This window comes from Wasmannia auropunctata, unplaced genomic scaffold (genome assembly GCF_000956235.1).
Source record: "Wasmannia auropunctata unplaced genomic scaffold, wasmannia.A_1.0 LD335994.1, whole genome shotgun sequence".
Lineage (NCBI taxonomy): Eukaryota > Metazoa > Arthropoda > Insecta > Hymenoptera > Formicidae > Wasmannia > Wasmannia auropunctata.
The window spans coordinates 1,333,160-1,349,206 of record NW_012026896.1 but is presented as its reverse complement, the minus strand read 5'-3'; the positions used below and the strand labels follow the sequence as shown (position 1 = coordinate 1,349,206).

Sequence of the window (16,047 nt, the reverse complement as noted above, 5' to 3'; positions counted from 1 at the left end):
TATCAAATCCCACTGATTTGTCCTTCACCCTCCGCCAGTGGGAAAATGCGTATCTACTCGGAATCGACCTTGAAAAAACGGGAAGCGAAACAGGAAAGCTTTACTTTTGCCGTATAAACTCTGACTTTGAAAAACTTAATTTTAAAATTAAATTAATTTTGCAATACGTAATTATTAAAAATGACGTATTTGACCTGCGTCTTTATAAGATCCTTATAAGTCTTAATTCGTGCTTTAATTCAAATTAATGATATGATAATGTTTAAAATTATGAATAAGTCTCTCATAAATCCTAAGTTTCATTAAATCGCGTCGTTAATGTTTTAATAAGCATCCAATTACGTAGGAAAAATAATTATATTTATAATAATTACATTTTATCATAAAAATATGTGCGTAAACTCTTCCAATCCAAACAACAAATATATGTATTTTCGTAATATTAACAACAGCGTTATATAATACTGTTACCTATTAATTAATCTGTATTCCACGTAAGTATTATTACGCTAATTAGCGACTTGCATCGTCGCAGACCGCTGACAAAATTAATTTCGCCGGCTTAACGAACGAAACTTTCGGCAACTGTACGCAGTCAGCAAATTAATCATTGTAACACAGATAAATATATTCTAACGTAACAAACTTGGCGCTAATAATTAGCTGTAAATCTCTCGGAATTGCCCTCACGACAAGTTGATATCGATTTGATAATTGAGAAGATGTTATTTTGTAATTAACGTATGCGTGATGTGCGTGTTTACTTCTGAATCTTTAGAAAAAAAAGTTTAGTTCAACCATTTGTCTCGATATCGCGCAGGAATGAATAAAGTGCGATAGAAATTTTGCGGATTTTGCGGTTTTGCGCGGCTATCTCGCCGTCGGAGAAGCGATTAAAATCGCGCCTGATATAACAATCGGATTATTTTATTGCGCAGTCGGAAATGATTCTACAAACGACTCACCTAAACTTGTTGAAATATCGTCCTCCAACAATACAATATATATGTAATACATATAACAGGAATCGGAAATCAATATTCTACCTACGCTTCCTCGAGCATCGCAGCTATGGTAGGCGACGTATACGTGCAATAAAAAACATGCGCAAACAATAGCCGTAACGCTATTCGTGTCTGAATAAACCGCGTGTTAAAAAAAATATGTATTCTTACATTGTATGCACACACTGCGTCAGTCATCGATATCGTGGAAGTGAAACGAAAGCCACGCAAGAAATCTGCTACATTGCTTCGCGATTCCATTCACTGTGCAATATATATATATGCAACCTTTGTAAAAAAATTAAAGGTATATTTCATATACCAAAATATTCATTGATAAATAATATAAGAGAATGGACGTATCATCGGATGAATAAAATTTTAAATCAAGTCACGATTACCAACACATGATAATCTAAGCATCGAAGAGGCTAGTTCAGTCAAGTATTATCAATTAGTTGCAATTTTATCAACATCCAATAACGAAATTTGTGTTACTGATCATCGATAGAATAAAGTGTGATAAATTTAACTCAATTATCTAATAAAAAAAAATCGATATTATTGTACTTTTAACAAAGTTTAAAATCTAATCAAAAAATATTTTATCTTTGTCTATTATTATTTTAATTTTCAGCAACATAATTTTGAGTTAAAGCACATCATAATTAAGAAGTTATGTTTCTGCATCTCTGTAAACAAATATTTTTTTTAGTTTGGAATTGGCAAAATTAAAATATCAATTCTAATGTATTTTCTCTCGTCTGAAACTAGCGTACGATGCTAAAAATATTTTTTATATTACACAATATATTAAATATATTTTTATGCTGAAAGCTTTCTCCAATTAATTATCCTTTTTTATCATAGAGCATATCTATAAGTTTAACAAACGTGTTTCCACTTGTGGCACTTGGAAAAAGGAAAATATAGGAGAAAATCGAGAGTTATAGGTTTTTCCAAATCAAATATTCTTAATACTTGAAACATTTCTTTGCTTGCGTCATAAATGATTCGTATTATCGATTCATATCAATAGTTCTTCGAAATTTTATTATTGAACGCTGCCCGAATCGCGGCATTATCAAATCATATCGCGAGTTATAAAAATCACGGACCGTCTCTGACGATACTTATGTTCGCTCGAGACGGCTTTCGTGAGGAGAATGAGTGATGCCCTCAACCCCCTATATCGATTTTTCGCCAGAGTTACTCTGGAGACCGTCCCGCTTGCTACTTAAGTGTCCCCTAGTTACCGATGAAACGCAGAAGAAACGAGGAAGCGTCTCTGCCAGTAAACTAAAGAATACTCACACGATTGGACTAACGAGAGAGACGGTAAGACAATAAACAGTAAATACGAGAAAATATAAAGGATTTGTGCGAAAGAAAACAACAAGTTTCCACTGTCCTCATTTTTTCTTAGTACGTAAAATAAATTCGTGATAACCACTATTCATAACACAAATTATCATGTTATATCTAATATTAAAAATATATATATAATCCGCGCTATATCAAAAAATTACCTATAATTAAAGTAAAATATTACACTGATTTATAATCTCCAAGAGTTTTCAATTTTTTTATCGAGCGGTATGTAACGGTTACTTTAGATCGCTACAGTATTTTAAGAAAAAAATGAGTACAGGGTCACTATTAATACAGTATTACAGTATACACAAATGACTACACAGAGTAAAAAAATAAACGAGAAGTCGATGATTGCTTGTAATGTCTCAGTGTTTTTATACGATTTGCTGATTATATAATTAAAAAAAAAAAACATTTATCGCCGCAGGAACATTGGCGTCGATCGTGAAGAGCGAGTGACATAATCGTCACAAACACAATGCGTCGTTATCCTAAATTATTACGCTGACTCGAGGTAGCGGAGGGTTAATGACCGATAACGCGTTCGAGGGTGAATCTGACAATCACGTGTGTGCCGAGGCGTTCCGCACGATTGAGCGGTCACGGGATGCGCCGACACAACCCCGATGATGATGGTGTTGTCGAACCCCTTAAAGGGCGGCGCGCGGTGATGGAGGGGCGCGTTTAGTAGGGCACGGCGTCGCGCTATGTATCCGCGCGGACCGACTATACACGATACTGTTTCACTGACGCGGCCGGTGCCGCGTGTGTGCGACGCGACGCGGTTCGCGCGATCGCCGTCGGAACCGACGACGCCGCGGATCGTCGATCGATCGATCCCACCCGGGGGGGCCGACCGTGGATCCGCGTGGAGCGGCCCCAATTGCTTCCCCAGTCGGCGATCATCCTCGGCGCGGTCGCGCAACGCTCGGACGCGGGAGCGGTTGACTCCTGATCCACGAATGTAGGCTTAACGATCGCGAAATAGCGATTTCAGGCTGCGGGAAGATTTCGGATCGGTACTCCAATTAACGACCCGGCGTGCCATCCTCGATGGTGATCGACCGTCGCAAACTGCAAACGATCGAGCGAATGAAGAACGGATGAGGAGAGGATTTTCGCTGAGTACGATGAATACATGAGACACGGAGATTATTGTGGAAGACAAAAAGGTGCTATGCTTCGGTAGAAACGCATATTCTCAATCAACGGAAGAAGAAGAAGAGGAGGAGGAGAGGAGAACGACATGAAGAGAAGAAATTTCGGATCAAGAATCTCGACGAGTGTCCCCGCATTGTGATTTATTTACGACTGCACGCGATAGGAAAAATGGTGTTCGACGCGATGTGCGAAGAGCAGAGGAAGCAATTCTTCAGGCAGAGCTATGGCGCTCATTTACCTGGGTAAGTGTACATGTCGTCAATTGACGTGTTTTTTAATCTGCGATTAATTCGCGATTACATTCGCTTCTCTTCTGCCTATCGATTCCCTGCATCTCACTTACGTTTATTACAAAACTGTTAAAGCTTTTTATTACGCAGGTTGCATATCCGTGTTTTATAGGGAGATTTAATTCATGTATATTCATATTAAAAATATTAAAGCGTAAAAATATTAAAACGTCAAAATCTGAATTGGGGAATTTTATCGAGTTCAATAAGCTCACGCTTATTGTAATTATATGCATAGCTGGTTATAGCCACGTACAATATACATGCGCATGCGTTTATGTGTGTGAATAAATATTAAATATTCTATTCATACATTTTACATCCGTATTTACTTTAATGTGAGTGTGATTGCACGTACAGAGTTATGATACCGTTACTACACACATACAATATATCATAAAGATCTACACCAAGATCTACACTTTCTTAAAGGAAATAATGACATTAATATCGTTCGTGATTTATTATAACAGAGATTATTACGATTGCATACACACGTAGACATATACACTTTTTGAAATTTAATTATTACCATAATTTAATTATTTACCTATTCGGTTATATTTCTTTAAGTAAAAGTAAGTCAACTGATTTATATACATTATTCATTGTTATTTATGTGTTAGCTACAGAAATCGTTTTCTCCCGAGAAGCGTATTATTTCGCAGTGGTCTACATTACGTTTCTAATAATAAATAAATAAATATTTAGTTATATATTGGAATAGCTTTCTACTGCAAGTGAGATTACGTACATTTACATGAAGAAAGGGCAAGTTTCATATATGTGACACTTTCATTTGTAATTAAAAATATGCTGAATGAGCGAGAAAAAATAGAAAAGACAAGAGAAAGCTGATACTCGTTTATACCTAATAAATTTTTCGATGGTCAATTAAAAGTTGTTGCGCATGTCGCGTACAATGTCTACGTTTAATTACGAGCGTTTAATTAAAGCTTCTTTGTTTGACGCCATATGTCTGCATACATTACGCAATGAAGCTAACGAGACATTTAGTACCTACGAAGTTGTGAATTCAATTAGATTCTTGTAATCGTTAAACTAATTTTAGCGATAAAGTTTCTGTCATTTGAAAACGATATTGAATTGTTAACTTTTCGTTCCCTAATGATACATCAAGCAATTCATCACTTTCTGAGTTTTATCTTGCTTTCGTGTTTGATTAAAATTTCAATAAAATAATTCGTGAATGCCTATCGAGGATATTTAACGCGGGAACTCGATAAAATTCCCCAATTCAGATTTTGACGTTGCAAACGCAAAAAAATAATTTCCATATTTATTAGCAACAATGTAATTAAATTTACAGTAACTGACCGGAATCAATAATATCCGCATAAATATTCCTAATTAAAAAAAAACTTTAATCTTATTTTTAATTTACCGCGGCGAAAGTTTCAGAAATGTGTCGCAATCTGCTTTTTTTATTTTTTCCTAGTATTTCTTGACCGGGCTTTCAAATTCAATATTTTTTTAAAATTTTATGTAAAATACTTCGTATCTGTTCATTGAAAAATTATATTGTTTGGAATACTTAAATGAGTGACAACCTATAAAGCACGCTTAGTCTTTATAACCTTGACAAAAAAACGCAGAAAGCGTGAAATTAATTCCACAAGGAAACCGCATCTGATCGAAGGATTTTCCACGAAAACACGCTTGTTCTGCAAGAATCAGATCTGAATTTTTTTCCTTCGCGAACAACGATTATAAGTGATCTAATTCTAAGCGGTCTTGAGCTGAATAGAAACCGCAGAAACGGTACTTAAACCACTGATGAGAGAGAGAAAAAGAGAAGTCTGCTGATATCGACCGTAATATCAAATAATGACTGACATTAAATTTAAAAGTTACATGACGGTATTTTAAAAACTTGAATAAAAATTAATCTATAATAAATATATAACATATAATATATTGCAAAGTATTTATTAATTAATTTATGAATTTAAAAACAATTAAAAAATATATAAAATCGTAAAAATTACAACAAACTTCTACAATTTCTATCACGATAAATAAAAACAAGATTTAGAATTTATTAAATAGCAATATTTCAATTTGCGATTTTCAAAAATTAAAAGTGTTCTAAAGATATATACATTACTTTGATTACCTACTTAGGATTTTCATAAAATTTCAATAGCATTATTGCAAAAGCCTTTTAGAATGTATTAAATAAATATTGAACATGTGAAACTTAATGAGACTTCTTTTTTATGATAGATATAACCTTTGATATTCAATGTAATATAATTAAGAGTAATATATACGATGATGTACGCGAAAAATCAATCGCGGTAAAGTGGTCTCTTATAATGTACATATATTGTACCAAATGCATTATGCATTCGCAATATTTACCGATCGCACGGACACCGGGCGAGAAAATCGAAGTGGCACACGTGTCGTCTCGATTCCGAGATTATACCGCATTCGAACTAGATCGCCCGGATGACCCACCGGAAGCGCGCATTCCCGAAGTATTGACCTCGAAGTCGGTGGGGAGGGAGAAGGGGGAGACGAAAGCCGCTGGTACCGCGGTTGGTACCGTGCCAATTTACACCCCCACGTTCCTCACTATAAAGCTATATCACGCAAAACTACCCTTCCGTATGGCGAATCGCCTCGAACTATTTATCGTGATTTACCCTAGCTCCGGAATTATCGATCCGAGGAGAGAAAAGACGCGGATCGAAACGGATGAACGAACGGCTCGCCCGAGAGAAAAGGGAGTTTCATTTTCTCTGTCTGCGAGAGAAATAGAAACTCCCTATTTCTCTCGGACAGAGAAATTGAAACTCCCGATTATCTTTTTCCATCAGACTTATATGCTACCTTTCTCATTCCGGCAAAAATGGAGCAAAAAATGACCGATAGGGAACAAGTTGGTTATCGAGAACTTCTCTAGCTCTTCTCTTTTCGTGAAAAGATCCAGTTTTCACTTGTATTTTAAGACAGAAAGTATATCCAAAAAAACATCGCTTTCGATTTTAAGGACAGAATCTCGGATCCATCTTGATTTTTCTTTAAGCAAGTTCTTTTAAGATACTAAAATAATACTAGTAATTTTTAAATTATAAAAGAGAAACGGAAAGAGCTTCGGTCGAAGAAATATTCTTTTGGAGATGCAATAAAGAAAGAATGTGTTTAAGTTAATTCAAAGAGATCTGACAGTAACAGACCAAGCGATCTGCTAGATACCGAACGACCACACTTGACACTGATCTTGCGATATGGACACGGTTAAGATAGTTCAACGACCCAGATACGATTTATGCAGATCTTAATGGCGTAGAGCCGGGACTCGCGGCGCGACAACCGCGTAGGAGTGACTTCGGCTGGTTATCCCACCGTGACCGCCACAAAGTGAAGGCTCGATTTACTGGGTCACCGGTAGTCCGCTTTTACGGTTCTGCGATTACTTTATTTAGGGATCGGCCGTGATCGCGGCCATCCTCTCGCAGAAACATTCAAAGCGATGCCCCACAGTCGAAGCATTAGTAAAAGCGTTAACGCGGACGAATGACCAAAAACGTTTTTCCAATACTTCAATCCGCATAAAAATATTTCCGAGAAGTTTCATAACAAAATAATTAAAACAATGAAAGATTGACGGAGAAAGATACATCGATCAGTTACGTACAGACGTAAAAGCTTTTCCCGATAATTCGGAATATATATATATATAAATGCAAAATTGCATGGAGGTAAAAAGAAATTAATTTATATAACATATTATATACACTTTCAAGATTAAATAGATATGGTTAAATATTAATAGTTCTGCCATGCGTGCAATACGCAAACTACTAATTACTACGATTTAAGTCGATTAGCACGATGCTCACTATAATCACGTGCATCGAAGGTCGTGCTCTATTCTTTTAACAATATATTGTATTATTTCATAACTACAGTCCGCGCTTTCTTTATCTTAATCACAGATTTATCGATCGGTCTCGATTCTTCGAATTCGAATTGTGCTCTATTTTAATTATTTATTCACGGTATACTTGTACTTAATACAGAAGTTACAAGTAGACAAGTATACCTCGCGTGCGAGTCCGCATTTTTTTTTCCCGGAATATGCATACTTCATTGGTATCCTACACCGGTCGCGGTAAGTAGCAATGTGACTACGAGTATAGATCTAACGAAGAAGAGCCTTCCTCGCCCCCTATGTGCATATATCGCGCAAGATATCCAAGGAATTAGATACGCTTCGGTAGGCAGAAGTAGGCGCCTTATAACATGTCCATGTAATAGGTCATAATTTTGCACGCTACACTGTCCAGTGTATTTCCTTAGCATAAATATTTTGGTCATGGAAAAGTAGACTGCAAACTGATCGAAAAATGTTGCATTAAATATCACACAGTTGACTTGTCACGCTGTCGTGAAACAATGTATGTACCATAATATTAATACGGTCGCTTATTTTACGAAAAACTCGATTTCTTTAAGTTTTGAGAAATGCAACGGTGTTATTAGGTATATCTAAATTTATCATCTTTCAAAACTCATTTCGTGCTACCTTAATATACAAGTTGCGTGTACTTTTAGGTATACAGGTCATTGTCCCACCCTGAAATTTCGCGTTGGAAAGAGATTCGGAGCGAATACGGAAGAAATAATGAAGGTAAGATATTAAAAAGAAGATATTTAAAAAAAATTAAGCTGTTAAAATGAGAAATGCACTTATTTATAAAAAAAAATTTGAACAACGAAAATTGTGTAATAATCGCAAAATATTATGGATAACTAAATTACGTACCCGAAAGTTTAATTTTACATTCTGTATTGTCGTATAGGAATTATTAGAAAAGAAGATTCTTAAGACTGGACCATACAGGCCAAGTTCCGGTAGAGAAGTGGAGTTACCAACTCTTCAGGATAAAGAGATCAGAAGAGATTGGAATAACGAAGCTGTATCGTACAAGGCGCCGCCGTACATTCTAGGATATACCGGTAAGACTACATCAGGAGATATCAGAATCTCTCCAAATATCCTTTCAATCGCAAGTAGAATTAAAAAAAAATTGTCCAAATTTCAAGATATCAATATATAGCTACAGACCATTAACAAAAGACAAAATATTAATAAAAAAAAGTTCTAAAGTCAAGCTTTTAGAATAAAGCAAAAATAAAAGAACAACGCTCACCAGTACGATGCGCAGCAGCGGAGATTGAATAATAATCTGTAAAAAATACAAATATATTCTTTATAAAACAACGTTCAAAAAAATAACATTTTATAAAATAAGTTTTTTTAAGCGAGCCACAATTAAATCGTGCTTACCCACGGTTGCTCCGCCCGTCGCCTGATGCCACCCCGGGCCTCCTCCTCCTCTCTTGTTGTCAATCCATTTTTTTTTGCACAACACATTCACAACACTCGCTTCGCGACAGATCATGGCCACCGTTCAGAGAAAAATATCACGATCGCCCGACACTCTGCACGGCCGGCACTCCCGAGATCAGGCACGCTCGCTTAAATTCCGCTTGAAATGGCTCACTATAATTCACATACGCGCGGAAAAACGACGCGGAAATCACGATCCGGGGGTAGCGGGACGCCCGCCGAAATTCACGCCATTCTCCACGGCGACGCGGCGCCACACCTGTTGACTAGGGCACGTAATGAATACCGCCCGCCCCCCCCCTCCCTCCCCCTGTTGCAGCGATCTTATTACGATACTTTGTAATGAGCGCACGAACGAATTCATGTATACGAGCGTAAATATACAATTAAGATGAATATCCGAGGGACGCGGTACGCGAAAAGACGCATATTTTCGCGTACCTCGGACATTCGTCGTATTGTTAGCTCGTATATTTACATTCGTACGCGACTCCATACACGCGAATCCATTCGTGCGCTCATTACAAGTGTATCACGCAATAAGTATCGCTATTCCAGGCGGTAAAGCGAGCGTTGCCCGATTTCGGGAATACTGGCGCGGAGCGTCGGAGTGATCGTGTTTTTGCGAATGGTCCGTAATCCGTCGCAATTGTCCGCGATTAATCCCACGGTCTTGTATCAGTCGCGCGGCTTGTAAAATGTCGGCGTATACGCGACGATCGTCGACGGCTCGGGACGCGTGACCTCCTCGCGAGACTCCTTCGATTGAATTGATCGACCCGCGGCGACTCCGGAGCGATGCCGCGACGGCAACGAGCGCGATCGTATTTGCCAAATAAACGCGTCGCGACGCTACACAATTTCGCGACCGGGGTCCGTCCCACGTCCGACGCGCACACCGCGTCCCTCCGAAAAGACTGAAATTTTTGAAAGTGTTGCCGGCGACCTCACCACGATGGCGCGGCACGTCGCGAAGTCAAATTACACTTGAGACCGCTCGGGAGGCAATATTGAAAGTGTAAATCCCGCATATTATTAATGAATGTGTATATTAATTAACAGATAGCCGATACGTCAAGTCTTTTAATCATTTAATCGATTGCTTTTGTCACGTCATTTCATTCGGCGATTTGAATAGTGCTCTCGATTGCCTGAAATAGGAAGATGAAGCAAATTTGATTAGGCGGAAAATTCAAAACGCGACGCACTTCGAGAATTGTGAATGATCGAGTTTATAAAAAAATACGCAATTACAGAAATAATTGCTGCAATAAAATAATAGCATTACTATTTTGCATGTAATATTTACTATCAATATAAAAAAGCAATCGATTAAATTATTATATAATATAGTATAGTGGATTTAAGAAATTTTTATTCTCTTCATTTATTAAAAAATTATTTTTATTTCGAATAATTTTTCTTTTATTAATTTTGCTTCTAGAATCAACAACGTTGTAATTGCTTGATAATATCCTATAAAATTAATCTCTCTATAAAAAGCTGGTTATAAAATTTTAATTTGTACAAAAGTTATATAAGAAATCATGTGAAGCACGATAAAATTCGCATTTTGATATTTTAACATTTTTAACTGAACATACATATATTATTCATATTAATTGACAAGATTAACTTAAAAGAAATATTTTTTTATTTTTTCTCATCCTAATAAATTTAGATGTGACGCTTTTCATGTCTTATGCGATGCACTCATCCACGAAAATTTATATTTGACGTTTGTTCTGATTCATCGCAGGATACATTCCTGGCTTCAGTAGCAGATTCGGCCTATCCTTCATGAGAGCCGTGGAAGCCGGCGCGAAGGAGTGGCACGAGGCGCAAATGAAGCTGAGAGCGCAACGAGACGCGATGAGGGCTCATGCCGAGCGGACAGATCCGAGAAATCTTCTATCCCGAGCGAGAGCAGACAATGTGGATATTGAAATCGATCACGGTCATGGCAAAGACAGAAGGACCTACGGTATGTGCTCGCATCTCTTATTATTTAATCTAGCAATGCAACAACATCGCGTTATCTCAAATGCAATCATTAATCGTTATTTCCAAGTATTAAGATAAAAAGTATAAAGTTAAAAAGAAAATAAATAGATATATCTAATAAAGACTAACAAATTCATTCAAAAACTTAATACATAGATAATATTTTCTTGAAAAGTTTTCGTAATAAAAATATCCTAGTTATAATATTGATTGAAAAGTCGAAGCGGAGTTAATCAGGTTACAAAAACGGACGCATTATTGTCATCGTTGCAGATTATCATGTCTCCCCAGAAAGACCGCCGATCGTCGGTTATACAGGCCACATTCCGGGAGCGAGAGGAGAAGTCGCGCTCTCCAAGAGGTACGCTCAAGCCGCCAGAAAGGGATTGGAACGTGTCCAGAGGGAACGCGAAGAAAGGCTCAGCAGGGCCAAAGACATGAGCGCCGTTGAGAGAGTCCTTGACGATGCGTACCTCGACGAAACGGGGCACACGCGTGCATAAGATGATGGTCACGGAAATATGGTTTCTAGCTGCAGCATATAAAAGATAAGAATGTGTTCAGACATCGGGGAGAAGGAAAACAGTTGAAAATAATAAATGTAGCAAAAGAGCAAGCGTTATAAGTAGAATATAAGATATTTTCAAACATAACGTAACTTCCGAGATTTTGCCATGCAGACTTTACTGTACTTAAAGTTCTAAACGTTCTTACATAACTTTTACTTTGACAGTATCGGAAGGAGTAAGTAAAGAATTAGCGAATAATCTATGTGAAAAATTGTTTATGTTCGAATCACGAAAACTATCCCAAAAATTTATAAGGACTATTTTTTTGTACTCCAATATTTTGAGTGATAGTATATGAGTGACAGTGGATTTTGCTGTTTTCTAATTTTCGGACATAAATAATTTACAATGGACTATTCGAGTGTAGGAACAGACGACATATAATTATTAAATCATGGAAAATGTATGCGCGAAGTAATAAGTTTATTAATTTTTGAGGATGTATGTATTGAAATATATTGAATAGATAAAACAGATTTTTTTAAAGCAACGAGCTCTTCTTAATAAGTCTTCAAAGAGAAGACAACAAGTTAGATTGTTATTTAAAGAACAACTGAATCATTAAATATATTTATTACATGAATCATTAAACGTATTTATCTTAATATTCGTCCATACAGACGTGAATCTACCGCAGAAATAAATCTACAAATACGTGAGTTACTCCAAACGCTTTGAGCTTCCAGTGTTCAATAGATTTCTGCACATACATGCACCACTTATATGTGATCACACGATCTTCTCACATTTAACACATGGAGAGAATATACAATTTTTGGGAACATTTCTATTAGGAAATATTTTCAAAGAAATGGATATAAAGACGATTGTTATATACGCTAGTTCCATTTCGGATCAAATAAAGGAAGGACATACGTCCGAACTTTAGAATTTACGAAATGGATTATAGCCGAGGTACATGATAAACAACATTCTGAAATGCATTATACATATTAGTAAAAATTTATTTACTAAAGTATAACTATGTGATCTTTGTCTATGTAAATACAAGTTGAATCTTATACTTCCGTCCTCTTTTATAGAGTAATTAACAATATAAAAATGTATATATTATAAAATAGTATATAATTTTTACATAAATGAATTACAAAAGTGCAAGAAAATAAATTGTATTCGTATCGTATAATGTACACTCGGTATTGTAATTTTATTCTGGGGCCCGAACGATTACCTGTTGCGCTGCGGAAGTGACAGCCTGCTCCTTCTTTCATCTTCCAGCTGTACAGCTTTCTCCCAGAATTCTTTGTCTAACGTAGTTTTCCCGTAAGACAAGGACATCAATCTGGCGAAAACCATTAATGCGTGTAGATCGTCCGCGTTTACATTACTGTGCCTTTTGCGAATCTCCACAAAATCGTTCTGAATAATCTAAACACATTTAAAGAGGTAATATAAAATAATTAAATACATAAAGAAACTATTAAAATAAACTTGAGTAAACACAGATATCAGGGTCGAAGTGAAAATCAAACAAATATGACGTACTGTTGTAATTTCTTCGTTAATAGTAAAATCCGCGTGCCTCAAGGCTTCTATGTACTGGCGAATATTCGCCAATCGATTCTCGTCCTTCAAATACTGATGCGCAGCATCAACTACCTCCCTGTGTAATTCTTTCGATTCTGCATCGACTTTCAAAGCAATTTGCATAGGGCACTGTAAAATGAACATTTATCACTGCTAATATCCACAGAGAAAGTGATATATTTTCTATACTGCAAATACTTACATATACGAACGATAAAACATACGAAAAGATTAGAATGGGAATGTCCGTTAGGTATTCGATTGTGTAATATTTGAAGTCGTACATCAGTTTTTGAAACATAAGCAGATCGGAGAGAGCTTTACAATTGTCCTTGCCGGTTGCAGTGAGCGTGCCGGCGGTTAATCCCGTCTCGTCTAGTACGAGGTGCGTGTTATCGCTCAGTTGGAGAATACCGCTCGTCAGTCTGTTGCACTCGTAATCCTTCCTAGGAACAAGCAATGCGAATTTATTCGCTGACAATACGTGCAATTCAGTGAGACGAACTTACTTCGGGATTAAAGCCAGTTCGTTCAGATTTTCCAAAGTCACCTCCAAATAATGGCTTTTCCTTACGAACAACGTCAAGAAGTCATAAAATTCCTTCGGAAAAGGCTTACGGTCCGAGAGTTCACTCGCTGGGAAATTCGTTATGTTTAACGGAAATGCACCAAGGCACAATAAGTTTCTTCTCGCGTATCTAAAAAAATATACATTACATAAAACGTGTGAAATAGCACATGTATATATATATATATATATATATATATATATATCCACAAAAGTATCAAAATAAAATATATATATTTCCACAAAAGTATCGAAATAAAATATACGTACATCGTGGAAAGCAGATGACATATCAAGTAATCCGCAGCTAAAGTGTCTCCGTACAGCAACTGACTCAATACTATGTGCAAATCACTTCTGATGAGTTGTGCTTTAGATATAATTTCCGGAGCATTTATAATTGGCGGTTTTGTAAGCTCAATCACTTTTATTGCGTGTAACCGGGGTACCAGGGAAGCCGGTGGATTGTGAGTACGTATTTCTGCCTCGTCCATTTCATCATCTGAACCATGAATTGTACTTAATATTGGATCCAACGATATAAATCCTATTACATCGATAATCTGGTTCAATTTTAAGACAGTGTCATTGTAAATCTGAAAAGAATGCATTAAGATCAACCAACTGGGAAAAATGCGTATTAGAGGTGCACAAATGTGTTTTTAAAATATTTCGCACAATTCACCTTTACTATGCAAGCTTTTCCTTCGTCGATCGGGATCGGAAAATTCAATATGTGCTCTTCCGACAACATACTTTGAACTTTCGTACTGCAATGAGCACCGCTCGTGTTTGCATCGTTGTTATCCGCCGAGACTTTCTCTTTTTTTGTAACAGGTTCCGAACAGTCCATTTCCTCCACGTTATCAGCCAGATTCCTTTTACCGATACTGTCATTGTGCGCCGTTGTAGATTCCGAACAGTCCATTTCCTCCAAGTTGTCATGATCCAGGCTCCTTTTGTTGATACTCTTATTGCATGTTGTTGAATCAGGCGTCCGTGTGCTCGTGCTCCTTTCCCTCGCCCAGTCATTTAGTCCAGGTACAGAGATCACAATATAAGTTTGTCTCTCGGCGTTTTTATTCTTCTTGGAGTACATCAAAATTTCCTCGTGCGGCTGTGCCCAAGATAAAAATTAGTAAAATGCCACTGCACAAAAACATTCGTCAGATCTTACATCTCAATGGTAATGTATGCAGTATTGTACATGAGATACACTAGTCTCAAAGCGTCTCACACCTGAACTGCATATTATTTTCAATCTCTGACTCTGCTTGATATCCACTACTCATAAAGGGGGCAGGGATAACACAATATCTTTACAGAGTCGCATAAAATAGCTCTAAAAATAAATAGAAGTCAAGTGTGACGAAGAGAAGAGAGATAATTTACCAGGCAACGAGCCGCATCCGTGTACATTCCACATCTAACGTCGCTCTCCCCAGTGTTCGTGTTCTTCACCTCGTACTGCTTAAAATAATACTCAGGATTGTATATATCCTGAATCATCCCTCGAAATCTGACCAACTCTTTGTCTTTGATATCATGCGATTGAGCGCCGTTCAATAAGGGTATATCCGTCCGTGCATCTGGACCGTCTAGAATCTGCTCGCAGTTCGACTGATTTGCGACGTAATACTCCGGCGTCCAATTCCTTACTTCAAGCGCTAAAATGAAAAGAATAACATAAATAAATTATGACAGGACTAAAATATAACAAAGGAATTGTCTTAACCCTGCACGACACAGTCTCATCTGTTGCACATTCTAAGATTTATTGCATTTTGTAAATCTTTCATTTCTCTTTTTTTTCTCTGATAAAAGAAAAGAATCTAAAATTATAAATTCGTTTTATTTAAAATATGGAAAATTCAACAAAACATGTGGCCAGACAAAAAAATGTGGCTGATCGAAGCAGGATTCAACCGCGTGCAGGTGTGAAACACAGTTATACGTACATGTCATTTTGAAAACACGTGTTAGCCCAACGTAATCGCTGAGCCTAAGTGATACGCGTAAGCTGTCAAAATAAAATAGCCTCCTTTCTCCCGATCGAGATCACTAGATCAGCAAGGCTGAGCAAGGTGAAAGCTGATGAAGCGAGATTTGGCGGCAAAACGTCGGCATCGAAGCAAAACACTTG

The 16,047-nt window shown here is 37.0% G+C and overlaps 2 protein-coding genes across 2 annotated transcripts; one reads left to right on the top strand and one right to left on the bottom strand.

Annotated features, from left to right (window-relative positions):
* The first annotated feature begins 3,283 nt into the window (after positions 1 to 3,283).
* Positions 3,284 to 11,745, top strand: LOC105453858 (UPF0605 protein GA14893-like). The gene is made up of 5 exons (XM_011696123.1): positions 3,284 to 3,781; positions 8,417 to 8,492; positions 8,665 to 8,821; positions 10,975 to 11,199; positions 11,493 to 11,745. Exons 1-5 carry the CDS (start codon positions 3,708 to 3,710, stop codon positions 11,720 to 11,722), a joined length of 762 nt encoding a protein of 253 aa, XP_011694425.1. The 5' UTR covers positions 3,284 to 3,707; the 3' UTR covers positions 11,723 to 11,745.
* LOC105453859 (mini-chromosome maintenance complex-binding protein) lies at positions 11,666 to 16,001 on the bottom strand. Its single transcript, XM_011696124.1, has 9 exons — positions 15,863 to 16,001; positions 15,297 to 15,571; positions 14,590 to 15,021; positions 14,175 to 14,500; positions 13,846 to 14,034; positions 13,539 to 13,782; positions 13,295 to 13,465; positions 12,981 to 13,177; positions 11,666 to 11,751 (listed from the first exon to the last, which is right to left on the bottom strand). Exons 1-9 carry the CDS (start codon positions 15,867 to 15,869, stop codon positions 11,748 to 11,750), a joined length of 1,845 nt encoding a protein of 614 aa, XP_011694426.1. The 5' UTR covers positions 15,870 to 16,001; the 3' UTR covers positions 11,666 to 11,747.
* Positions 16,002 to 16,047: the final 46 nt, after the last annotated feature.